The 27,268-nt window shown below is 40.6% G+C and overlaps 1 protein-coding gene across 2 annotated transcripts; it reads right to left on the bottom strand.

The window, feature by feature from the left end:
* Nucleotides 1–27,268, bottom strand: HAS2 (hyaluronan synthase 2). 2 transcript variants are annotated; one of them, XM_036830957.1, is made up of 5 exons: nt 27,153–27,268; nt 25,734–25,813; nt 12,777–13,403; nt 3,603–3,704; nt 719–1,648 (listed from the first exon to the last, which is right to left on the bottom strand). In XM_036830957.1, the coding sequence occupies exons 3-5, from the start codon at nt 13,401–13,403 to the stop codon at nt 719–721; spliced, it is 1,659 nt and encodes a 552-aa protein (XP_036686852.1). In that variant the 5' UTR covers nt 25,734–25,813; nt 27,153–27,268. The 2 variants fall into 2 exon arrangements, with proteins under 2 accessions (XP_036686851.1, XP_036686852.1); XM_036830956.1 differs by lacking the exon at nt 27,153–27,268 and having other exon boundaries at nt 1–1,648; nt 25,734–26,338.

Here is a 27,268-nt window from a genome sequence, read left to right as displayed (position 1 = left end):
TAAAGGTAGAGAGAGAGAGAAGCATTTTATTCTTTCTATCATGAACAACATCAGTCAACCAAGCTTCACATTTTGGGTAGAAATTTTTTAAGTATGAATTTTTTCAGAACCTATTTTATTAAAAAAAAAAAGGAAGAACAGGTGTATTTTGGCAGAGAAGTAAAATATAAAATATGCAAAATTTGTTTTAAAATTGGCATACAAAATTTTAAAACACAGTACAATTATATAAAAATACAGCACAGCCAACGGCCTGTAAATTTCCTTTGGCATTTCATTTGGTAGAGTTAAACAGAAAAACCTTTCTAAAAAAAAATTAGCTATCAACACAGTACATAAGTTAGGGTGTATATGTTGAAAGAACTTTTCCTTGAGTTTCCAAAATCCTTTTCTTACATGATAACCCACATAAAGCATGACTAGTGAGGTATATAGGGCAAAACACTGTTAGGCGGATGTACAATAAGGAAAAAGTGCATAAACAAAGAATTCTTCCCATTTTCATAGAAATATCAGGTTAAATCTGAGTTCTTCTTGATGTATCATTTTACTTTGGCAGAATTAAAATAAACCCATACAAATGTCTTTGTTCAAGTCCCAGCAGCAGTGATATGTCTCCTTTGGTGGCATTATCTGATGCCACAATACCGCACAGTCCCTAGAGGAACTAAGGTTTTGTGTGTGTCTGCATCTGTAACTGCAAACATCAAACGTAAGATCATACATCAAGCACCATGTCATACTGTTGTCCCTTCTTCCGCCTGCCACATTTATTGATGAGAACCACATACAGTGTCAAAAGCATGACCCAATAGCATGCATACAGCAACGTTCCAACAATTAAAACTGTCTGTTTGGATTCTGAGAATGGCTTTTTAGATTCCTTATAAATGGTGAAAATCACACCACCCAGGAGGATTGTAAACCAAACTGATACTGGAATGAGTCCTATGAAATTAACAACAATGGTTTTCCTTCCAGATGTGCCCCACCCAGCTTTGTTGATCGTTGCAATTGCAAACATCTTGGCGGGAAGTAAACTTGACATGTATAACACTGAGTAGAGGGACATGAAGACCATGACGATATTTCCTCTAAGGCAGCTGGCAAAGGATGATTTTATGAGACCCACTAACTGGACAGTTAACAAGAAAAGAAGGATGTTCCAAATTTTACCCCTGTAGAACAGCTGGATTACTGTGGCAATGAGAAAGAAAGGGAAGAACCCAGTGATGACTGCTTCATAGGTCATCCACAAGTGATGTTTATGAAACCACATGGCATTGTACAGCCACTCTCGGAAGTAGGACTTGCTCCAACGGGTCTGCTGGTTTAACCATCTGAGATATTCTATAGGTGTTTCAGTAAGGCACTTGGATCGAGCTGTGTATTTTGTTGCATAGCCCAGACTCAGCACTCGGTTCGTTAGATGCCTGTCATCTCCAAAACTACATTGGCTGCCCATAAATTCTTGATTGTACCAGTCTTCCACAAATTCATGCAATAAGGAGTTTCTGTACATTCCCAGAGGTCCACTAATGCACTGGACACATCCAAAATAAGACTGACAGGCCCTTTCTATGTTAAAAGCCATCCAGTATCTCACACTGCTGAGGAAGGAGATCCAGGAATCATACTTGTTTAAAATCTGCAAGAAAAATATAAGTAAAAATAATTAAATAAAGGTAAGCCCCAGCTAAAAATTCCAGCAAAATCTGCACCATTGTAAGGTTACTACCTAGAGTAATGTTTGTTTTTTTATCTTTCTATTTAGCCTCTTTCCTTTTTTAACACGATTTTACATTATTTTCTTTCATTCTATATACTATATTAATTTGATAAGCTGGGTGTATGTGTTGGGACTTCTTTTTTTTTTTAAATGAAAGCTTCTTTCTTTCTTTCTTTCTTTATTTTTGGCTGTGTTGGGTCTTCGTTTCTGTGCGAGGGCTTTCTCTAGTTGCGGCAAGCGGGGGGCCCCTCTTCAACGAGGGGCGCGGGCCTCTCACTGTCTCGGCCTCTCTTGTGGCGGAGCACAGGCTCCAGACGCGCAGGCTCAGTAGTTGTGGCTCACGGGCCTAGTTGCTCCGCGGCATGTGGGATCTTCCCAGACCAGGGCTCTAACCCGTGTCCCCTGCATTAGCAGGCAGATTCTCAACCACTGCACCACCAGGGAAGCCCAGGACTTCTTGACAATAATTTTTTTCTACTCCATCACTCTCTGTACTCTTTTGTTATGTGTTTTGTTTCTTTTTCTTGTTATGTTATAAAATTGAGATTTTTGTAGGCTTTAGTTCTCAGCCCTTAAATTATTCTCCCACTGGCAGTCCAGTGGTTGAAGACTTCGCCTTCCAATGCGGGGGGGTGTGGGGTCCATCCCTGGTCGGGGAGCTGGGATCCCACCCACATGCCTCACGGCCAAAAAACCAAAGACATGAAACAGAAGCAATATTGCAGCAAATTCAATAAAGACTTTAAAAACATGATCCACATCAAAAAATCTTAAAAAAAAAATTATTCTCCCACTTTCTTACTATCTAATATTGGAAAGTTTTTAAGTCCTATCCTCTTCTCTTTTCAACTCACCCAACTCTATTATTCTCCTTCCTCCTCAGTTTTAGCAATGCCAGGGATAAAAGGGTTTGCTCTGGCTTCACCCCAAAACTGGAATCCTGAAATAATGCTCTACACAAAGGCTATTAAAATTATTAGTTTTGGGGGGCAATATTTCTTAATTCTCTCCTCTGTCTCAATTTTGTTCAGTTTTCATCTGGATTTTACATGCTTCCTTTTTATCACCAGGGTATTTCTTTGTCCATCTAGTGTACTTTCTTTGCCTTCACTATTACCATGCATATAAATATGGGTTATACAGCAACACAATACCTACATTTAAAGTCAAAATTCCATGTGCTTCTCACATCTTTTGCTAAAATCTAGTGCACTTTTGCAAAGGGCTCACTTTAATCTTCATATATTTTCACATATTTGTTTTCCCATTCCATAAATTTCAAATCACCTTCATTAATATTTGTTTCACTTATTGTTTCTCCATTGATAACAAATAATGGGAAATAAATAATAATTGGAAAACTCACTTAATTGTTCCTTTGACTTTCTCTCTAGTGTAAATTTGAGTTGCTGTTTCTCTTTTTTTTCCTTTGTATTCCAATTTGGATTTTTGACCAACCATATATTGTTCAACTTTTAAATACATAGTCATATGACATAGATTCCATCTCCTGCCATACCTCCATTTTTTAACCCTTGTACTAAATGAGTTCCAACATCATTTTACCAGAACATTAAGTTGTGGCTCAAGAAGATATGGCAGAAATTATTACACATTTACATTATATTTTATATAACTTATCAGCCACTACATACTTGTGTTATAACCCAGGATTAAGCAAAGAAATCATAAGTTACTTCAATTTAGACAGCAGAAGAGGTATAAAGTGGGTCCAAGGCACATTCTAGTATGTCTCTGGCACCAGAAACAATAGCTGGCACAGATTTGGGCGTATAATAAATGTATGTTCAAAGAATCAACGAGTGAGGGCGCTACTAAAAGTGACTCATGCAAAAAGTGAACTCATACGCACCTGGACATCTCCCCCGACACCTCCAACCATGGGATCTTCTTCCAAAACTTTTACCATCTCCACAGATGAGGCAGGGTCAAGCATGGTGTCTGAATCACAAACCTGCAAAGAAGAAAGTAAGAAATAAGTTAAAGAAAAGAAGATGATGAATATGCTCCATGTAGTCAAAAGCGGGCATATGTATTATGCCTTCAGCCTATTGTCACAAGGCCTCAATAAGCGAGTAACACAGGGATGAGAGTTTGTTATATGATGGCCAATACAAAGAACCTGCAAACTCAATATTTAAGCTATGGATGTTTTGCCTCTCTCTTGCCTTGTCTGTCACTGTTTTGTATACGGCTATAAGCCTGGCAGGCCAGTAACTAGGGTAGTAGAAAGTGAAGGCATAATTTCAAATCCACTTTTCACCCTCTCAGCATCCAGAGTTTATGGCCACACCCACCTCTATTGACTCAAGCTGGGAAAGGTAAAACCAGAAAGCTAAAATAAGACTAAAAACAACAGGAAGGGGGCGACCTAGAATTAATGTTCAAGTAACTCCGCCTGCTTGTAAGATAAGCAAGCCAAGGGAACTGCCTCTCTGAAATGACTAAACTTGAACCAAACTTCTGAGGTTCTGCATATTTAAATTGGTCCTGCCCCTCCCAGTTTCCAACAGCAAAGTGCCAGAAGTTCTCTGAGAGAGATTGTTCACATGGTGAGTTTAACTGTCAGGAGGGAATGCTCTCAGAAATCTCCTGGGAGGGGTTTGTTATAGTGGGATCAAAGAGTTTTCTAAAGAAGTTCAATTTCTGGATGTTCTTTAGTGATAGAATGCCAACTAGAAAACCACTGTCTATGACAGTCTGTGAAAGCATGTATGTTCATGGATATAACAGTATTAATTTGTTTGTGTGTAAAGGGTATAACTCTAGCCCTTCTTAAAATCAGTCTAGTAGAAATAGGATTTCTAGCTGTCTCCTCACCAATTAATGAGAAGTGTGCAATTTCAAAACTGTTGGCTGTTTAGCTCTGGGCTAGAAACTGTGGGAGAAATACACCAGTTCACAAGGAGCTTAACCTCACACTGGGAGAAACCACAGGACTGATTTGCACACAGGAAACAATTGGAGAACAAATCAAAATGTCTTTCTGTCCACACTGAATGTATCACTGTAATTTGTTGAAACTACATGATCGCCAGTCGTAAGATTTCTCACTAGGAGATATGGAAATGAGGCAAAGTCACCAAATTTTGACTAAAATGAGTGGAAAATGTCAAGACAAGACATTATTGGGAGGAACCAGCCACCTCAGTCTTAACCACAGAATCATCAGCTAAATTGCTTAAGACCATGGCTCCCCCTCCTTCACTGTTCTAGCCAAGAGACAGTTTCGCCTCTTCCTCTGTATCTAAAACAGGAGTTGGCAAACTAAGGTCTACGGACAAGTCTGCCTTTGCACCAATTTCTATATGGTCTGGGGGTTAAAACTAGCTTTTACCTTTTTAAATAGCTGAAAAAAAATCGAAAAAGAATTTTTTGTGACACATGGAAATTACATGAAATTCAAATTTCAGTGGCCACAAATAAAGTTTTATTGGAACTCAGTCATGCGCATTCAGTTTCATATTATCTATGGCTGCTTTCACACTAAAACAGCAAAGCTGAATAGCTGCAACACAGACCATATTGCCCGCAAAGCTTAATGATTTCTATCAGGCCTTTTACAAGCAAGTATGCCAACCCTGAGCCTAAAGGAATTGGTTGGGGGGCCGGGCCGGGGGTGGGTCTCTTTCATAAAAAAACAAAGAACAAACTAAAAGAACAAGTTGAGATAAAGTATGTTCTAAGTCCCAGTTTAACTCTACTAGAGGTTTTTAGGATTGCCTCTATCTCCTATTCTTATAATAGGCCAAGATTTGACTATTATAACAAATCAAGAGGCCGCAATGAAATCTTGAGTTCTGTACCTTACCACTTTTATGACCTTGAACAATCTGTTACCATCATCATGATACCACAGTGACACACTGTATGTAAAAGTACTTGGTAAATTACAAAGTCTCACAGAAAAGTCATATATGCCATTAGTATAGGGTGCTAATCTTTCATTGTTTGTACTTGCTAAGTAAACCCACTCATTACCATGAAAGGTGACTCAGTAAAGGGAATCACTGAACGGAACATGAGCATGGATTACATATCAAGAATATCTTATCACAGTGAACAAGTTCAAATGTATCCAAAACATCTATAGCAGTTAGATATAGAAATTGCTGTAAATCTGTTAAATAAGCTGTTAGACTGTAAGTCCATTCCAGTTTATCTCACTGATGTTAAAGTTAATCTACCTCACAACAATTTAAATAAAAATATCCTGTAGAAATATTGTTATTTATTCTACCATACGTTTTTCAACTTCTAAGACCCAAGTCTAAAATGCTGAGTATCCATGTTTCACCTTTTTTTAAACATATTTCCTTTCAGATTGACTGGTGGGTTCTCCACCTCTGCCTGCCCCGAACCACTTCAAAGGGCACTGAGAGCTACGCAGCAAGAGGAAAACTTAATTATTCTGGCTGCCTTTGACGAGGAAACAGGCTGAAGATAAACCAAGACTCTCTGTTGCTACTGCTTTCACCCTTTGCTTGCTTGTAAACCTCAATCCTTTGTTAATCTTTTTTTTTTTAACATCTTTATTGGAGTATAATTGCTTTACAATGGTGTGTTAGTTTCTGCTTTATAATGAAGTGAATCAGTTATACATATACATATGTTCCCATATCTCTTCCCTCTTGCATCTCCCTCCCTCCCACCCTCCCTATCCCACCCCTCTAGGTGGTCACAAAGCACCGGGCTGATCTCCCTGTGCTATGCAGCTGCTTCCCACTAGCTATCTATTTTACGTTTGGTAGTGTATATATGTCCATGCCACTCTCTCACTTCATCCCAGCTTACCCTTCCCCCTCCGCATATCCTCAAGTCCATTCTCTAGTAGGTCTGTGTCTTTATTCCCGTCTTACCACCAAGTTCTTCATGACCTTTTTTTTTTTTTTTTTCTTAATCTTGACCCTTCATCTGAACCTGGACCCAGGGAGATGATTTATTTCAACCATGTTTGAAATTTACTTTTGGTCATGATCCCACTGCCCAGTTTCCCTTCCAAAACTTAACCACATAGTAAATGGAAAGTACCCCCTACCCCCTCTTTCCCCCAGGACATTCCCCCTAATGAAAAGAAGTCAGCCAGAATTTTAAAATTCACCAATAGTTATTTACTGGCAAACACAAGATGGTGCTAGCCCCCAGAACTCCTAACAGTACAATGCCAGAGTAAACACACTACTGAAAGGAAAAGAAAGCACTGTGCAAACCCTTGGAATCAGACAGATCTGCCTCCCAAGCCACAATTGACCAGTTATATTCCCTTGGACTAGCTTTGTAACCTTAAACTCCTTACCTCACCTTTCTAAGTCTCCATCTCTCAGGTGAAAAATATGGATAAGCACATCCACCTCATAAGTTTGCGGTAATGGAGAATTAACTAGATAATGTATGTATAGCACTTATAACGGCTAGCTCATAGTAAATGCTCAATAAAAGGAAGGCATATATACTAAGAAGTGATCATCAAAACCAGAGGCACAAACTAAGAACACTAGTCCAATGGTGGAAGGGGTCCTTCTTATCTGTACTGTAAATAAACCATGACTTGCTCAGAGAGCAAAAACTAATGCCCTGTCCAATGCCCAACAAATTTAAGTTAAACGAGTTGGAGTATTGAGCAGGCAATGTAAAAATCCTGAGATTGTGCTGTCTACTAGGGAAAAAGATCAGAGAGCAGTTTATGGCAGACTATGAGTGGCAAAAACAAAATCATAAGATATAGGACTAAAAAGACCTTTTGAAATTAATCAGTGAAACCATTCCAGGAAAAAATAAATGCCCTCAAAGAAAAATACAGAAACTTTTTTGGGGGAGAGGGATGAGGGATGGGGAGGATAATTCTCTCATAGTAATTTTGTTTATGGTATAAGACCCCAAATCTAGCCAATAAAAAGCCTCTAAATCATAGAAACCTAAACAATTTGGCCCTTATTTGTTGCTCTTTTTAAAAGGAATTGAGAAGATATATAACTTTCTTGTTAGAATGTTACCCAAATTGTTATAAAGTAACACTTGCCTTCAGGCAACCTAGAATCTTTTTAAGACATTAAGGTGAAAAAGGAGTCATTTGGTTATTCTTTTTCCTTTTTCAGGAAGGTTTATACGCGAGTAATAGTTGTAGGTGTAAAGCAAAGGCAACAAGCCAGCTGGAAAAATGAGAAACCAAATGTTGTCACCTCTAGGCTTAAGCCAGGAAACACCCTTATTCCAAATGGTTGGAATCCTCATTCTAAAGAAAGGAATCAGGAAATCCCATAATGGTTGCCTTAAATCAGGGTTTACATTCAAGAACCCAACTTTGAGGGAAAGTGTAGATAAAAAATGAAAAGAAAATTCTAATGCTATACTCCCTTTTGTGTTGTTGTTTGTTGTTTTTGTTTGTTTGTTTGATCCCAATCTTGAAAAGCATAGGTATGTTGCTAGAAAGAAATTAAGACAGTCCTAAGTTAGAGTCTTCAGCTGAAAGTGAGCTCAGAAATCATCTCTTCTACCAGTTGAGGCCCGTAGCAAGTAAACAGTTAAATCAAGAATTCAGATTTCCCCATTCTTATTTCAATGTGCTCAATTTCATCCTCTAAAATGAAGGATACAAAGTCACATTAACATTCTCAACATGACCCTTCAGAAATTTTCAGAAAATAGGAACCAATCAAATGTTATACACAGTCAATCCTCATTATGCACGGTAGTTATGTTCTACAAAGCTCCCATGAACAGTGAGTTAGCAAATACTAAAAAATTGCTTCTAGCGGACATATAGAGTTAGGTTCCTCAAAGTCTCTGGTCACGGCATTTTTGTCTAGTGATCAATACCTAACCTTGTTGTATTTGTGCTTACTTGTTTATTTGTGTCACCTTATTGAATATGTATTGTTGATTCATTAACATTGAACTCATGTCCAATAGCACTGTAACTCATGCCTGAACAAAGTTCATCTAACAAACCTATTTTCTCCATAAGGCAATTATAGCCTTCTTGTGTTACGAACACTAGACAACATTTCAACACTACACTTGGGGACCATTTTAAACAGCTACATCAGCAACCAAAAGCACAAAAATATGAAAAACATGATATTAAATGGGCGAAAGAAGTTACTCGTTGACAGTATAAAAGGTAAAACAAAAAGGCAAAGCATAATCTTGTGTGACCTCAGCTGGGAACATGCACGTCGGATGACTCACTTTTTTTTTGCCATTCTGCACATATCTGCAGATGATCACAAAAGCACTGCAACTATTGATTTTCGGGTAATAAATACATTTTAGTCTGTAGGTTAACTTGTAAATACAGAATCCATGAATAATAAGGGTCAACTCTCCTATTATGAATGATTTAGTCTTACTTTCCTCCTGCTCAAAGAATCTTGGATAGCTATGGTACCGCCAGATTAAATTAATAATAAAATTGCTTCCTATAATCTTCCCTTTTAGAAAATGTTCATACTTATTGTATAACTTTTACCTGGGAAATTCTTAACACACACATCGGACGATACTTTTTCCTTTGTTATACAGACTGGAGGCCACTTATGTGGTAATATCAACGTTCAGTGAAAAGAGATATGAATAAAGCAATTATCTAATCTAGATATCAAAAGATACTTTAAAAGTCTTCTGATATTGTTAAGTAAAAAAATACAAAAAAGTAAACATGATGTAATCTCAAAATTGTTTTTAAAATAAGGAAAAATAGAAAAGTATATGCTGGAAAGTATTAAATTTGATAATCTATGTATGGGTCATGTATTCGCTTCAGATGATTTTTTTTAATTGAAGTATAGTTGATTTACAATGTTTCAGGTGTACAGCAAAGTGATTCAGTTATACATACATACAGATCTATTCTTTTTCAGGTTCTTTTCCATTATAGATTATTACAAGATATTGAATATAGTTCCCTACGCTATACAGTAGCTCTTTATTATCTATTTTATATATAGTAGTGTGTATCCGTTAATCCCAAATTCCTAATTTATCTCTCCCCTCTCTGCTGCAGATTATTTTAATTTTGCTCATTGCACTTTTCTACAACTTTGAAAACGTTTCTCCAGAAAATACTTTGATTCAAAATTAAGAAAATCTTCCTCATTCACCTCCTTATTTCTCATTCCCTGTATTTGATTTTCTCACTTTATTTTTCTTCTTCTGCTTTTCTATCTTCTCTATCTCTGGAAGCAGCCACCAGCATCACAGATGAATTTCCTACCATGCTGGCTTCGTCTTAAACTAAAGCTTCCCTCCATGTTCTATGTCAGCATTTATTATTTGACAGGCTACAAGGCTGAAAGAGTAATTACTATAGAAGACTAGAGATGAGAGGGGAGAGATATAAGAGGTAGTGATCGATAAAGGCTTGTTCGGAAAGAGACCAGAGGGAGCCAACCCAGAAAGCTCAGAAGTGCAGGTAGAAAGGTTAACCTTGAGATAGGAGGGGAGGTGGGGTACCCTTGAAACTATAAGCAGAAGAGAGTCAGATCTTGACAGCCTTCACAGCCTGTACTTTTGCTGTTCTCTTTTGTAGAAGGCAAGATCATCTGTTTGTAGTTAAGCAGGGAGGAGTTTGGGTAAGGCCCTAGGAGAGTGATGAAGATCTGAAATAACAGACACGAGAGGAATAAGCGAGACATCTATTCAAGATCAAGTGAAAAGAGTGCTGACCAGTGCTGGGCATCCAGCTGCAACTGGAAACCAATCATTCTGGCCATCTCTCTGCACAGCTAAACAGTGTTCTCTAGCCAGGTTAGCAAGTATGAGCAGATAGATGGTCAGTTTCTTCCCCAGCCCCCATTCTCTCTTGTGTATTAGCACCTGAACTTTGCTTCCTTCCATCCCTAACCAACTTGAACTCCACATTCAATCACTTGTAATGCTCAGGAGCCAATATCCTCAAACCCCTCCCTCTTTGTCTTTCTGTGGCCTCTGCTCTGTAAGTCTTGGACCCTGGGTCAGTCAGAAGGAAGGATGAGAGTACTACATTAGATTGAACTTTATGCAATTTCTGTTTTTATAGGGCATAGATGAGGCATGGTGGGATAGTATTTACTAGTTTCAGAATGCCAAAAGAGTTTTTACCCCTGTTTGAGTGCTCTGAATGATCTGGAAGTCTCGAGCGGATTTGGGGCCCAGTTGACAGCTGTTGCTAGGGTCAGTCTATCTGGAGGCTTCAGCCCGAAGGAAGGAAAGTTCTCAAGCCTGATTAGGGCACTAGCAAAAAGCCTACTCTAAAATTTCATATTTTGTATTAGTTTTTCCTGGACAGGCACAAGTCAAGTTGTCAAGGATACAAACAAAATTCCAAACAAGATGATGGGAGAGGGGGCTTTGGGAGAAGCAGGTTAAAAAAAAAAACAAGAAGAAAAATCTCACAATCATGTCATGATTAGAAACGACAAACATAAATTGTTTTAACTGGAATTAAAGGCAAAACATCAAAACAGATGTTTCCTCATTTTAGGCCCAGAGCTTCATTCTTCAAATCCTCTGTAAGTTCCCTAGCCATTCCTTACTTTAAAAGTTTCAGTTTATCCTCTCATCTGGGCCTGAAGTTGCAACTAGGTAAATATGTAAAAATGTCTTGATTTAAGTAAAACAGCCTTATTTGTGAAAGTTCTAGAAATTAGGAGACACTTGGGGTTGAAACTCTAATCAATTCCCCAGAAGGGAGATTTATGCAGATGGTATGAACTGAAGAAATACCTCAAAATTCTTCAGATATTAGCTAAATTAACAACATGTTAATTAACAATTGACATGTACTATAGTTTTCAAGTAAAGACTAGATAATCATATAAGAAATAATACTTTAACAGCAAACGCTTTAATAATATTAACAATGCCATTATCAACAACTTTTGCTAAGCCGCTTTGGATACATAATTTGAAATAATTTTCTCAAATCCCTTGTGAGATTGGTTCCTTCTAACCAGGTAACTGAGGTTTGGGAGGTGGTCTTGCTCAAGGTCAACCAGCTACAAATTGTTAATTAGAACCTCAGTCAATTGACATTGAAGCCAGTGGCCACTGTCATCCCATTACACAGAGAGACACACTGGGCATCACTTTGTGTTGATAAATCCCCTAAAACATATGATGGGTCTTCCAAAAACAAGGATTTCACATTTAAGAAAAGAGGAAAAGTGTCCGGATGCATATTTGAAGCCAGAGACAGTTCTCCTTTCTCGATATCATCATGAATAAAATCTAACTAAAATATCTGCACAAAAGTACAACTAGAAAACTCACAGGAACCCTATTAATGTTCTAAAGAAGAAACTTTCAGTGAGAACTAGAAGAGGAGAAACCATAGAATTAGCAGTCAGGGAACTAATGAGAGACACAGCCTGTCTAATTTTCATGCAAGCAAACACCATCACAAAGGCTTTCAAAGGTCAAGTTGCAGGGAGTGAGGTAATGCTGTTTGGGGAGTGAAATAAACATGACTTAGATTTTGTTCTGGGAAGGTTGTTTTTTGTTTTTGTTTTCCTTTTCCCTTTTTCTTTTCTTTTTCTATGTGTTTCAGTTTTGAATTCCTACACTTTTAAATCAAAATTGTTTTCATCGCCCCCATTTTGCCTAGTCTCTGTGAAAAATATTTTATAGCTTTCCCTTGGTCCTGCAGATTTTCTCAAGCTCCTTCTGCTGGAGCAGACACTATTTTCTTACAACGCTGGAGATTTTAAGAGTGTGGAAAATGACATTGGAATTGATTTGGCAGAACCAAGGGGGCAGAGAAGGTAAGGGAGGGGAAAAGAAGGAAGGAAGGGTCTCATGTTCAAAATAATCTTGATTTCCAACCAGTAACACTGCACAAGTTAAGCATTTTCATAGATAGTTTTAACCGTTTTACAAGATTTTTTTTCTCTCTCTTTCAGAATGTGCTTTCAACAGTCATGCTGTTTTCAGATGAACTGAAAGAAGCACTGTGTCCAGAAGGGACAAGGATGGACTATAGCATATGACTGGAGAGATACAAAGGATGCTTTATTTAAATGTGTTTGTCCTGGCAGATGTGGAAACCTACCTGTACATAATCCACACTTCGTCCCAGTGCTCTGAAAGCCGTGTACATGACTTCTCTTTTTCCACCCCATTTTTGCATGATGCAAATACTCTTGTTGGACAAGACCAACTGGGTGACATGTTGTGAGCTTTCTTTATGTGACTCATCCGTCTCACCAGGACCCTTCACGTGAAAGTTGTTCTTCCAGATATAAGTGGCTGATTTATCCCTGCCCATGACTTCGCTGAAGATGTCCATCATGTAAAGGTCATCTTCTGAGTTTCCATCTATGACCATGACAACTTTAATTCCAGGGTAGGTTAGCCTTTTCACAGATTGCAAACATTTCCGTAAGTAGTCTGGATCTTCTTGATACGCAGCAATGCAAAGAGCAACAGTTTTGTTCAACTTAATGGGGGTTTCTAGAGATTTTTTCATTTTTCGGTGCTCCAAAAAGGCAAACAGGCTTTGGATGATGAGATGTGATGCTAAAAAGGCACCATATAGTCCAAAAGAGAAATAGTAATTATCTGTTTGGATAAATTGGTAGCCAACAATATAAGCAGCTGTGATTCCAAGGAGTAGAGAAACTCCAAAAAGTGTGGTTCCAATTATTCTCAGGATACATAGAAACCTCTCACAATGCATCTGTAAAATAATCACATGATATACTTGGTTAGCCACTCTTGTCCCATGCTTGTTATATACATGGTATCACAGGGAGAGCATTGGACTGGAAGCCTTCCAGGTGTTCTAACCTTGAGTTTCTCACTTAACTAGTTGTATGACTTTCTGCATCTCAGTTTGCTCATCTGCAAAACAGGGATAAGGATGCCCTTTCTGCATACCTCAGAGGACTCTTTCAAACATCAAATGAGATGATGATGCAGTGTACCATTGAAAACCGTAATGCACATATGCATTATTTTTAGTACATTAGATCATTTGTCTAAGGATGCACTCTATGTATGTGGTCATAGCTAAGCATAAAATCTAAATAGTTTAGTGAGCAAGGCACTCTTTCTTCTTGCGCCATCGTGTTCCCTCACCCCAATACTGACCAGTGAAAAATCTACAGGTTTTGCTAAATTTCTTATGTGTAGTTTTTTGTTTTTAATAAATTTATTTATGTATTTTTGGCTGTGTTGGGTCTTCGTTGCTGCGCACGGGCTTTCTCTAGTTGTGGCTCGCGGGCTCTAGAGCGCCGGCTCAGTAGTTGTGGCTCACGGGCCTAGTTGCTCTGCAGCATGTGGGATCTTCCCGGACCAGGGCTCTAACCCGTGTCCCCTGCATTGGCAGGCGGATTCTTAACCACTGCGCCAGCAGGGAAGTCCCTCTTATGTGTAGCTTTATCTCATCTCCAGTGCAAATCCCTCAGCTCACACCTTTCCCATGCAGCTAGCCAAGGTTGAACGTAAGGATACGTGGATTCTATCCTTCTAGGTCTTCCATCAACTAGCTGTGTGACTTCGAGCCAGTTGCTTTTCCTCTCTGGGCCTTAGTCTTTAAAAATCTGTTAAATGAGGGTATTTAGACTCAATTATTTCCCAAGTCTCTGTTGTCATTAAAATTTCTTTATGCACAGATATCCTACACAGACGTTTATCAAAGCCCCTGAAATTCTGTATTACATTCCTTTTTTCAGATGGCTGTCTCCCTCATCCACCATTAATACCAGCTGGTTCGAACCTGGTGACCAGGAACTTTACTGGAATATAGTAAGAACACAATAAATGTTTGCAGAAATAAATCATACAATTAGAGGAGAAATAGCATCATGCTTAATTTCAACAGGTAAATTTTCTTTTGTCTTAAGAGCTTTAACACATTAGACCTAAAAACACATTCCAGTTCTTAATAATATACAATTTTGTACACCTCCCTACCGTTTGTGAATCTCCTGAAATATTTTGAACTAGAGTACAGGAGGATCATATATTTCGTATTTCTCAAAGCATCTCCAATTATGAGCATAGAAGAGGTGCTTGGTAGACCTTTAAAATTTGTTTCTTTTTGGTTTCCTAGACCCAGTTCCAATATGTGGAGGAGAGGGGGTTTCCTACACATGTCACAAACAATTCCGTGGACACCTGCTGGGTGCCTGACAATTAAATCAATGTTGATATCATATGCCTGACAATCAGATTCCACAGGTTAAGAGTTCAGTCCTACAAGACTGCCCCCCACAAACACCCACACTTCAGATGCCAGTTGCAAGCCCAGGTTGTTACCTGTAATTACGATAAACTGGGTAAAAATCAGAGGTTCACAAGATCCCCTCCTGTGTTCAATTAATTTGCTAGAAGGAACTCACAGAACCAGGGAATCTGTTTACTCATTAGATTACTGGTTTATTATAAAAGGATGTAACTCAGGAACAGCCAGACGGAAGAGATGCACAGGGCAAGGTATGGGGAAAGGGCATGGAGTTCCATGCACCACTCTCCCCAAATCTCCACATGTTCATCTATCCATAAGCTCTCTGAACCCTCTCCTTTGGGGTTTTTAGAGGCTCCATTACATAGGCATGATTGATTATATCATTGACCATCGGCAACTGAACTCAATCTCCAGCCTGTCTTCCCTCCTCAATGGTCTGGGCAGGGAAATGGAAGTTCCAACCCTCTAATCACATGTTTGGCTCTACTGGCAACCAGCCTCAACCAGGTGCATTCCAAAAGTCACCTCATGAGCATAACAAAAGACATCTCTAAATTTGCAGGTAACTCCAACTTAATCTTTTCCCTTAATTCAACTAGTTTTTGAAAGCTAAGTAAATTTATTTTCAAAGTTACTTTGGGCTAAGCAATTACCTCTGCAAAATCTCTTATTGGGTATGCTATTTATATTTTCCTATTCCACATTAAGACTGAAAATTGAACGTTGACATAAAACCTATTAACATCTTGGTTTACTAGTTGTGTGGCCATCACATCACTCAGCTCCAAGTGACATTATTTACATTGTAGTCCCTGTGGTCATCATTGAGGTGGTCCTGAGTGGATACGCATTACACTTTAGGGTAGCTTACTGTGACTGCTCACCAATTGTGTTTCCACTCCTTCTGAGCAGACTGCTTGATGTGACCATGGCATTCCAGCTTTTGTTGATCTGAGATGTGCCACTTCCAATAGGACTTTTAAGGGGGAGAATGGGCCTCCTGCAATATCTCTTTTCCCTCCACAGTCTTGATGTACATATCAACAGGTCCTAAGGGATTGCAGAGCCCAAAGATAGAGGGAGCTTGGTCCTTGAACTGCCACATGGAAGGAAGCCAGCCACCAATGCCACCAATCAGGAATACCTGCCTTGGACTCTTATGTTAACAAGAAATAATTTTTGAGTTTGCGTTTGTTTGTGTGCCCATTACTTATTTCGGGTTTAGTTTCCCAAACTCATTACAATCTAAGTAATGCAAAGCAGGCTGGAGACCAGGGTTTGAGCTTGTGGACATTATTTTTCTTTGTGAAACGGAGACGATGGTACTTGTCAACAACATTCACAGGGCTACAGTGAGGAGCAAAATCAAAGTGTTTGTGAAACTGTTTTGAAAAAAATCAGAAACACAATACAAAGTATCAGCTAACATGGAAGCTAAAAAAACAAAGCAAAACAAAAACCAAATGTGCGTTCCACTTTTAGTACTTATATAGGATTTCATAGAATGCAACAAGTACCCTGATAAAGGTAATCACGACACAAATGGAAAGTTCAAACTGCTGGGCAACAGTGAAATGCTGAGTTTTCAGTGCAAGGCAAGAGAGCACAGCATCCCTTGTTAATTAAAACTGCTGACTGGATGCTGAAAACTCCCAAAGTGTACATTAACCAATGCCTAAAAGCGCTGGGAGCACCAGACTAGGAACTTGTCTTTTCCAAGACATGAGTCATTCTCACAAGAGTGAAAAATTTCAAGGCGACTGAAACTCTCTGCCTGGGCGAAGCTTAAAAGTGTGTTCTGCTTGTGTTTCAAATCAGCATAGCCAGCAAAAGAACCGCCTGCTATTCTTTTCCATTATTCACATTTTCCTTGCTTTTATCAGCACGTGTGGACACAGAGAGTGTTCGCATAGCATCTACTGGCCACTGCTGAAGTGGGAACACCCTCTTACATCATAGGAGTCTACAGAATGTCCTTTTTCAGCCTGGGAAAAGTTGCTAGTAAACTGCAGCAATAGAACCTTTCTATTTCTGCAAGGTATCGCGTTGTTGCCTAGCAAGACACATGAAGCATCTCAGTACAGGCCAAAGGGTTAAAGAGCCAGCTACATTGAGGGAATAGATTGATCTCAGGGACTGACGCACAGGATGTTTCTTTATAATTTCAGAGATATGGGCACCATATGTGTGAGACTTTCTGAGACAATCCCCAATTCAAATACTCTGTTTCATAAGCAAACCCTCCTTCTCAGACGTATGGTTTATTGCTAAATTGGAAAATATGGTTAGTTTCACCCTAGATCATTTGCTGATAGAAGACTTAGAAATCTACCTCCCATAAAGAGTGAAAATATAAAACTTGGATTGTTTTTGCCCAGGATTAGACTTTAGTCTATTAATTGATTTTTAAGTTGCTCTTGGACTTGATACCAATTATTCACCAAGGACTAGTCTTCACAGAATTCTAGGCCAAACCAAGTGTTAAAGAATAGCTTGGTGCACCTTAATGTAAACTCCACAAAATCAACAGATTTTATATATTTTTTTTTCACTAATGTGCCCCAAGGACATAGAACATTGCCTGGGTTATGGCTGGTATTCAGGAAATATTTGCTGAATGATAGATGTGACTTTACTCCTAAATATCATCATTGGCATCATTATTATGTCAGCTAACTTTTTTTCATCATTTACTAGGCAACAGGCATTTAAGCAAGTTTTGTTTACTTGAATAGCAAAATCCTATTTAACTTTAATAACTTTAGGTGGTAAATATACTGTTGATCTCATGTTACAAATCACATATGCATATGACGGGGCAACCAAGACTGAGTATTTAGGTAACTTACCCCACATCACACAACTAGGAAGAGGGTTCACACGGTGGCATAATGCCAGGTGACTAGACTATTCTCAGTAAATATTGGCTGAACAGATTTGAACCTTCATGACAAAATAGGCCACATCCTTTTGTTTCTCATTAATAAACATGTTGTGTAAGGAAAGATTAGAAAAGAACGTTGAAAACTGTTTCCCTGCTGTAATGGAAAAATGGATATCATGTACTCAGGTACAGATACAACACCAGCCAATACTCAGGGAAGATTTCTGGGCTCCTATACCTTCCTATGTGTGTACAGTCAAAAGGGACCTGGAATGATGTTGTCCGAAAGGGAGCTGGCTGGTGGTTCCACCTACACGGCAGCGACGCTGCTCTTAATGCCAATAGTCAAAATCCTGTTTAACCGTAAGAGAGGCGCTTCGGTTTCCACTGGTTCCGCCTGCAGAGCAGATATAAGTCTCGCTGTTTGCTCGTGTACCCCAAGTGGGACTCTATAGGTCATTGGGTATCAGAGCCTTTCCCTCGCCCTTGACCTTCCTTGTATTAACCAGACAGCAAATGGCGGATGAGAGAGAATACCAGCTGCTCTCACTGCCCTAGTGCAGTGGTGAGAACTGAGTTCCCTCAGCTTTCATTAAGGGGGCCTTCCGTTTTGGATCAGGGAGAAGCTAAAGTGAATTCAAATGAGTCAAGTCAGCATCTAGGAAAGGCTGCAGACATTAGGCCAAGTGATAGCTCTTCTGAGAGGCCCTAGCTTACCACTAATTCCAAAGTATCTCCTCCAGTAAATCAACTATACTCCAAAAAAATTTTTGTTAATAAAAGGAAACATTAAAAAATAGACTCCTCCACCCTGCCCTCTCTTCACTCCCTGTCACTCTCTCCCCTGACCCTGTTTGATTTTCTAAGTTACACTAAGAACACTCTTTGGCCATAGGGATTTGCGTATCTCAATTAACTGTGTATTCCTGTATCATAAAACAAGGTGTGGCACATAGTAGGTACTCAATAAACACATTTTAAATAAGCGAATAAATCATGTGGACTCACGTTGCCAATGCAGACTGGCAGAGCACAGGGCCCTCCTCTGTCTTCGCTGCAGGGGCAATGAATGTGCTGGGCCCTTAAGGGTATCCTTCATCCGGCAGCTTTTTTCTTCCTTTTAAAACCAGTTCTATGATTTCTTGCCCAGCTATTTAAAGGTCATGATTGTAGGGGTTACCAGACAGGCTCTACAAGACCTTTGGATAACAAACTTTAAAAAGGCAAATGCTCCCTAACAGCATTTCCTGAAATTATAAGTTGTAGTCTGAGCAATCTTATGAGTTCAGGGGTCAAGTTTGGAGCATGAGGGATAATGAGATCATCTTTTTTTCCGTTTAAACTCTAGTTGTCTTACAATATTTATTGTCCATTAATCTACACTCTGCTTTGTGTTTAGTGCTAATGACTTGTGAGTGTGTGTGTTTATGTGTGTGTTTGGGTGTACACACCCACATATATTGGCCTCTGGAACCAGACTGAGTTGGAATAGACTCCTGACTATCTTATAATGGTTTCTTTTAAAGATTGGGTAACCTCGAACAAGCTACGTAATACTTGTCATCTTCAGTTTCTTCATCTATAAAATGGAACTAGTCATATTGACTTCACCTAATTATGAGACTAAAAGATGGAGCTCATTTAAATACCTCAAAAGAAATCATCAACAGGGCTCAGTGATGTCAGCTCTCTGCGGGTTAATACCCTGGCATAACTATCTAATCAGCCTGACTCTCCTTCCCTTTAAGCTGTTGTTTGTTAGTTAACAAGGGATGACTCTGGCATAATGGAAAGAGGAGCAGGACAGGGAAGAAAAGGATTCAAGCCCAAACTCCACCTCATATTAGCTGTCCGATTTTAGACAAACCACTTGAGGGGTCTATGAATGAGCCATGTGTCCTTGAACAATTAATATCTCTGAACATCAAATATTTTGGGGTATAATTCACTTTGTTCATTTTAATGATTTTAACCAGGGCTGAGTGTCTAGAAGAAGGATGGATGGAGGCTGCACTGTGGGCAGTCTCCTCATCACAGTCACCTGAACAAGGAGGGATACAAAGAGCAAATTGATATTGGCATCTACTCTCTGAGCCTCATTTCCGCATCTGCAAAATGGGAATGATAACTTTTGCAGGCTTACTGTAACCAGGTAAGGAATACATATATTTATTGCAGCTTTAATGGGATATTAATGGCTTCAATGTCTTTTTTTTTTAACATCTTTATTGGAGTATAATTGCTTTACAGTGGTGTGTTAGTTTCTGCTGTATAACAAAGTGAATCAGTTATACATATACATATGTTCCCACATCTCTTCCCTCTTGCATCTCCCTCCCTCCCACCCTCCCTATCCCACCCCTCTAGGTGGTCACAAAGCACCGAGCTAATCTCCCTGTGCTATGCGGTTGCTTCCCACAATGTCTTAACATAAAGGAACAGTTACTCTTGCACAAGTGCACTTTCTATTGCAACACTTGCACTTTCTATTTCTGCGAGGTATCTCGTTGTTGCCTAGTATCACAGTACAAAGGGATAAAAGGCACATTTAGAGTAAGCTTTACTGAGGGAATAGATTGATCTCAGGGACTGACACACACAATCTAAAAAAGACAAGATCAATGTCCTTTTACTTGTAGCCAATATTTAAACAGACAAAAGCACAAAGGACGACAGGAGATATTTTTTAAAACGTTTGGTTAGTGAATGCATGGCTTAAGATCACATCTAATATAAATAAAGAGCAGAAATGGTTTTAGAACACAGGTTTTCTTTACTCTTAAACTGGTGTCGTGTGGGAGGAGGGGGAAATAGGCCTCAAGTCATGTAGAATGATTAGAATTAGGAATATTTACTTAGGCAGGTGACATTAGCAAGGCATATGGAAATGCACTTCTTTGTAACAAGACATATTCTGCTTGTGGCCATTTGCCTGCTAACAGTGGATTAGAACGTATGGTGAGCAAAAGATTAAAAAGCAGTGGTTCCCAAATGTTGATGTACAACCAAATCACCAGGGAATCTGTAAATATTACTGATGTGTGGCTCCTGAAACATTCTGAGTTAATTGGCATGGGGTGCTACAAGGGCATCAGGAGTTTTTAAATCTCCTTAAGTAATTCTAATTGCAACAAAGTTTGGCAATCACTGGGTTAAAGTCTATGAAAACTTTCATGATCTCATTTGCATTGTTATACATCCCTCAGGTGTATTGCCTCTGCTACCGTCCTCAACTAGAAATCCTAAGAGAAGTACCCAGATGAAGTCTCCCAGCAGTCTACACGTTAGAGCACAGGACCCTCCCTTTCTCCCTTTCTGACCTCCTCTCCCTCTCTGGCTTTGAAGTTGGGCTTTGTCTTTCCAGTCCCACCGCACTTATTCTAGCAGAGACCTGGACCAGAGCTTGCAGGGTTAGGCAATACACCTTTCAAAGACCTTGTCACCTGGGCTGTCTCTGGATCCAGAACTTTACGTTTCAGATTTCTCTTCATTTGCACCAGCTGTATTGATCAAAGACTTGCTAAGATGTCCATTCTTCCAGCTGCCCTATTGGTTCCTGAACTTTGCCATCCTAAACTTCATACTAAATTTCGCTGTGGCAAAGGGGGAAATTACAGAAAGACTTGGCATGCAATCCTAGCTCTACATGTTCCTCCATCAGCTCATGGGCCCTGTCTCTATAGGTCATTCCCCATGTAGCCATATGTACCACAATGCCAAGTTTCTTCATGAAATCTTTCCTGATCTCTCTCAATCAGATGTGATTTCTCCTCAATTTGAGGCCCCATAAAACTTGACTAACTCAGCTGCAGCATAGTCCAGCTCAAGGCTGTTATATTCAGGAATTCCTGAATTAAATTTCATCCACTCTCCTTACTAACCTTTTGACTTTCAGTGGGTTGCTTTACCTTTCTGAGGCAAGGTTCCTTTTTTTCATAAAGTTTTCTTTGGTGGGCAGGAGGGATACTAGATATAATGCATGTCAAGTACCTACTTCAATGCCTGATACATATTAGACATGTGATAAATAGTAGCTATTATTTTACTTCTTTATGGGCCAGATTGCATTTTGCCTTATACTATGGTTATTTAAAAACTTCTTTCAGGGACTTCCCTGGTGGCGCCGTGATTAAGAATCCGCCTGCCAATGCAGAGGACATGGGTTCAAGCCCTGGTCCGGGAAGATCCCACATGCCGCGGAGCAACTAAGCCCGTGCACCACAACTACTGAGCCTGCGCTCTAGAGCCCGCGAGCCACAACTACTGAAGCCCGCGCGCCTAGAGCCCGTGCTCCGCAACAAGAGAAGCCACCTCAATGAGAAGCCCGCGCACCACAATGAAGAGTAGCCCCCGCTCACCGCAACTAGAGAAAGCCCACGTGCAGCAACAAAGACCCAACACAGCCAAAAATAACTTAAAAAAAAAAAAAAAAACTTCTTTGAGTATGCTTTTCCTATGATGAATTCAATTTAGAGATGCACTACATCTTGCTCATTTTTAAATAAACTGCAGTACAGATTAAGCTTTTAAGAGACATTCATTTCTAAATATTTTATTATTTAAATGGAAAAATATTTGAGTTTGACCTTGTATTTATTTTGACTCATATATCAGTGACATTTTCCTAGATTGTAAGGCAGTATATATATAAACTCCACATGTTATAGCTAACATTATGTTATAGGTAACATTCAAAATATTATTGAATTTAAGGTATCTGAAGTGGGATGTTACTTAGTCTATGCAGATTGCTGCTACAGAGGAAAGGATTAAAACCAAGTTGGGGTGACGGAAATGATTTTCCTGCAGGGAGCTGTCCCCCCATTCAGCTGGCCTAGCACTGCCACTGGTTCTGTCCTTACAGCCTCTTAGTGGAACACAGCTTGGGTACGCATGGATAAAAAGAGAACCCAGAAAGGGCCAGTGGGGTTTATGCTCTATTCTGCAATTACATTAACTCATAGCTCCCACATTGTATAAAACTCAAGATGTTAATAATGTAACATGCTACTTGTTCTTAGATTAAAAATATAACTGTGTAATATAGCTTTGCTAAAGGGGATCTCCCCATTAATCCATAGATAAGGCCTTTCCTCACAGTGCCAATGATAGAAAATAAATGAATCAGTGACAGGCATGAACTTAACAATTCAAGAAATATTTCTTCAAAACTAAACTTAGCTGATAAGGAAACCATGGGCAAAAAAATATTTATGAAATTCAACATCGTGGGACTATTCTACAGACTTAACATTAATGATTAGTTTCAATATGACTTACTTTCTAGTAAGTCTGTTACTCATTTGTTGCACAATGCTTGTTTTCCAGGAAGGTAGCTGACTAAACGTCATCTTTGTTTTGTGGAGGGTGACATTCAAATTTGATACTAGTCACTGATTTAAGACCTTGAATTCTTATAAACACCATAGCTTTCTCTGATAAGAAAGGATTCAGTTCTAGGTACAATACAAGTAATTCCGGTAATTTACATGTCAACACTTCTACAATAAGCTTTTCTGTTCACCCAACTCAGATGTTATATAAATAAGAAAAAGAAAACAGGAGTAATGATATCCTCATTATAAGGCTCTAATCCAGAAATGTCTCAGAATTTTGAATTATTAGCCCCAATATTGCTTAATGCATACACAACATAATATACATACTAAAATTTGTACTTCAAAGAGTTAAACTTTATTGAAAAGTTAAAATAGCCAAAATATTAGGAAAACCTTTGGTGGGATATGATAAGTATTAAAAAAAAACAAACAAACAGTATTTCAGCTGCCTGAGTAATCTTATTTAGCTTCCAGAATAATGCAGTGAAAACTAATGTAATGAATGATTCAATTTGCACAAATTGGAATGAAAGGAAAAAAAAAGTTTAGAAGTTAAGAGTTCTTTTCAAACCTATTCTGTCACATTTTCAATTGTATCTACAAATAGTTTGATGGGCATAACTATTTGTTCTACCCAATTCTATATAAATACACGTTTTAATTTTTAGCCTTTCATCATTGGCATGTTTGAATGTGTGCTGACCTTTACAATATTGTGTTAAAATGACCTTTTCAAAAAATCACAATCCTGTTTTAAACCTTCAAAGGTACATTATCATATGCCTTCACTACAGTAAGAAATCTGCCAGAAAAAAGCCTTGAAATCTGCACTGGGCAGTGAAGTTGTTCTTATCTGTCGCTTCCCTTTTCCAGCAATGTTCAACTACCGACTTCCTTGGCTTTACTCTAAGGCTGAGCTGAAAGTCTATATATACTCAGGCCTCAAGTTGGGGAAGCCCTCGGCCGCCAATCAGGACTTCCCGACCTATTGCGTCACACCTCCCCCCTAGGTGTGACGTCAAAGGCAATCCCAGGCCAGCCACGTGGGTTGGAGTAGTGTAGCCTTTCTGGGCAGCTGTTCGGGAGACACCCGGCAGCAATGGCCCCCAAGGGTGTGGAACCGGGCAGGGAGGAGCCAACAGAGCTCCTACACCCACCTCCTGGGAGCAGGGCTGTAGCAGCTCACTCCACCCAGAGGCGCGTGGGGTTGGTGACTCCCAAGTACTTAGCGCGGGCGTCTGGGGGATGGAGGGAGCGGCCGCGGGAAGCTGGCACCTAAGGCTGTGTAATAGGACCCAGGTCTTGAAAACCCTCCTCCCCAGGCACCGCCTCTCAGCTCCCAGCCTCTCTTTCCAGACTTAATTATCCCTTCAGAGCCACTTCCCCTCGGCTGCGTATCCTTAGCCTGAGGAAAAGCCTCTAGCCTCCCAGTCCTCGCTCTCACACAGACCCTCCTTTCAGACCCGCCCTCCGGTTCACAGGGACCCATTTTGTAGCCCTCGCTCGCGCTGGGCGGGAACCAGCGTGACGAATTCCGCCCAAGGTGTTGATTATCCATCCCAACCTAGCCTCTGGCTCGCCTCCCACCTTCACCCCGGCTCCCACAGCCCACCCCCCACCCGGGGCTGGGCGGTCGGGACGGCACCCCCAAATCCCCACCCGACCGTGCCCCGCGCTGCAGCTGCGGAAAGAGGCGCCAGCGTGCTCGTTGCCACGTCGGAATTGGCTCCCGGGACGCGGCAGCTGCCTGCGCGCAGCACGCGGTCCCCGCGCACGCCCTGCCCTCGCGGCCCGGCGGGCAGCCCTGCAGCCGAGAGGAGGGATGCGCGCCCTCCTCCCGCTCGGGTCTCCGAGTGCCACTGCTTGGGTCGGGGACCCCAGACCGTAGTATGGCTTCTGGAGCCGGGCTGAGCCCGGACAGACCCACAGCGACACTTTAATGGGGTGCAGGGAGTGCAAAGGAGGGGAGGCCAGGGGAAGACGGGGAGTGGCCGAACGAGGCCGGTAGCTTGCGAGGAGGTGGCGAAGGACCCTCCTTCTCTGGGGCCAGAGCTGGGACCCAGGATCGCTTTAACCCTTTGCATTCCAAGTAAGAAACAGGCTTCCCACTTGGAAAACGCGCTAGGCTGTCCAGGGCTTTCCTTCCCACAGAGAGTGTGTGGGAAAAAAAGAAGAGAAGTGATGGGAATAAGGGGGAAGGGGGAGACTGCGCGGAATGCATTTTCCATACACAGTGGAAAATCCTTGTTTCCTAACTCGTGAGCCCCTCTGCAGTTCGGGAAGATGCGGAATGGAAAAGTACATCCCGGGACTTGCAGCCTTTCCCAGGCAAAGAGGTTACCTGTGTTCCAGAAAGGCAGCGGATTTCTGGCGAGCGCCGCAGGGATGGGAGAAGACAGAGAAAATGTTGCTAAGCCTGACAGTGATCTGAAATATCCCCTGATTTGCAGTCTGTTGGAAATTTTCAGACCTCAAACTTTTCTGTCGAAATCTGACTTAAATTTGTTTTTAACTCTTAACGTGGATAATGTCTTCCCTCTCCCTGGCCTATTCGAGGACCCTCAGCGTTCACCAAATCGCGCCAGTGTAACGTACCTTGTTCAGCTCTTGGTCATAAAGTTGTCCTCAGCCTGTCTGTGTGGTCCCGGAGGGTCGGTGGCGGGCAGTTTCCAAAACTGAGGTAATAGGAGATCAGATGAATTTGAGACGACCGGACAAAAAAAATAAAAAATTTAAAAACAACATTTAAAAAGGATAGGGGAGTCTTAAATGCTTAGGTCTCCCCCACTTTAAAAAAAATCACTAGTATTTTTTAATATTTCCGTTGCACTTCAATCTTCAAACTCTTAAAGAAAATGTTATCTGTGCTTTGAAAATAAATTAACTTTATTTTATTTTATGCTCTAGTTCCCCCTCCCCTAATATCGGAAAGTCTCTTCTTCGTATGAAAAAAAAAAAAAAAAGCCTGGTGAAAACTCAGCAGAACCCAGGAAGCGTAGAATCGGGAGAAAGTCTTTGGCTGGGGCTGGTTCAAGTCCCTGGTTCAATGGGCTGCTGGAAGCCAGGACTGGGTAATTCTTTCCAGACGTCTTGACTTCTCCTTCCTCGCGGTTGTTGCCTTTCTGCCTCCTCCAACTTAAGGGGGTCTTAACAAGTGAGCTGGTGGGTGTTTTAATAGGGCGGAGGAGGGAGTGGGGGGTGAGGGGAGTGGAGAAGGGAGGTGCGGACTGGGGAACCCGGAGGGGAGGGAACTGGGAGCGCGGGCGGGCGGGAGGCGGGGAGGGGGAGAGGGAGAGAGAAATTGGCCATTCAAAGCTCTCTCTGAGCTAGCGACCGGTTCTAAACGCCAATGAATTCAATTAACTTGATTGCAAACGTGTGCAGAGAAATGTTGTGCACACATGCTGGCCACCACCTGATTCCCTCCTTTCCTCCAGCAGTGGAGCCGGGAGGCCACGCTGTGTAGACTGACTCCTCTGAGCTACAAGGATTCCCACTTCGCGATGCACTGCCAGTTCTGTTTAAGTAATTTGCTTTAAGACCAAATGGTGCCCTTAGGCTAAGTAACTGCCCTGGGGAGAGAGAGCTGGGAGGTGTGTGTGCGTGTGTGTGTGTGTGTGTGTGTGTGTGTGTGTGTGTGTGTGTGTATACACCTGGAGCCTCCGAAAGCCGGCTGAAACTCTAAAAGATCAGTGACTGCTCTGCCACTTGTTAACCCTTTCTTCCCGCCAGTTCAAAAGTTTCTGAGCTGATGTCAAGTGTCCAAAGTCCCTTTTACATGGAAGTTTCGCCTTGGGTGGGCGAAAAAGTAGAAAAATAATTGTATTTTTTCTTAACCTGGTCCCCTACCATTAAAATACGCCAATAGCGAGCATTATAAATAAAATAAAACAAAATAAAAACCGTCCTCTAGAGGACTCCAAAATAGCGCCCTTAAAAAAGCTATTTTAAGGGAATGTCTTAAGTGACTTTTGCTTCTTGCGAGCCTTTTAAAAAGATAACGAGTCAAAATACTTATTTTTGCTTCGTGATGGCCTTTCTCATTTTTCTTCCAATGACCCAAGGCTGGGAGTTAATTTTCTCTGTTCCTTTTTTCCCCTTTCTTTATTTCTCTTTAGTCCTCGCCAACA

This window comes from Balaenoptera musculus, chromosome 17 (genome assembly GCF_009873245.2).
Source record: "Balaenoptera musculus isolate JJ_BM4_2016_0621 chromosome 17, mBalMus1.pri.v3, whole genome shotgun sequence".
Classification (NCBI taxonomy): Eukaryota; Metazoa; Chordata; class Mammalia; order Artiodactyla; family Balaenopteridae; genus Balaenoptera; species Balaenoptera musculus.
Note: the sequence above shows the minus strand (reverse complement) of the source record. Positions and strands in the feature narration are given on the sequence as shown.

What these genes read in the sequence shown, in the direction of transcription:
- HAS2 (XM_036830957.1), bottom strand. Translation starts at nt 13,403, where the DNA reads ATGCATTGTGAGAGGTTTCTATGTATCCTGAGAATAATTGGAACCACA. An exon ending in GAAGTGTGGATTATGTACAG is followed by an intron (nt 3,705 to 12,776) that starts GTAGGTTTCCAC and finishes TCTTCTTTGCAG; the next exon opens with GTTTGTGATTCAGACACCAT. An exon ending in GTGTCGGGGGAGATGTCCAG is followed by an intron (nt 1,649 to 3,602) that starts GTGCGTATGAGT and finishes TTTTTCTTGCAG; the next exon opens with ATTTTAAACAAGTATGATTC.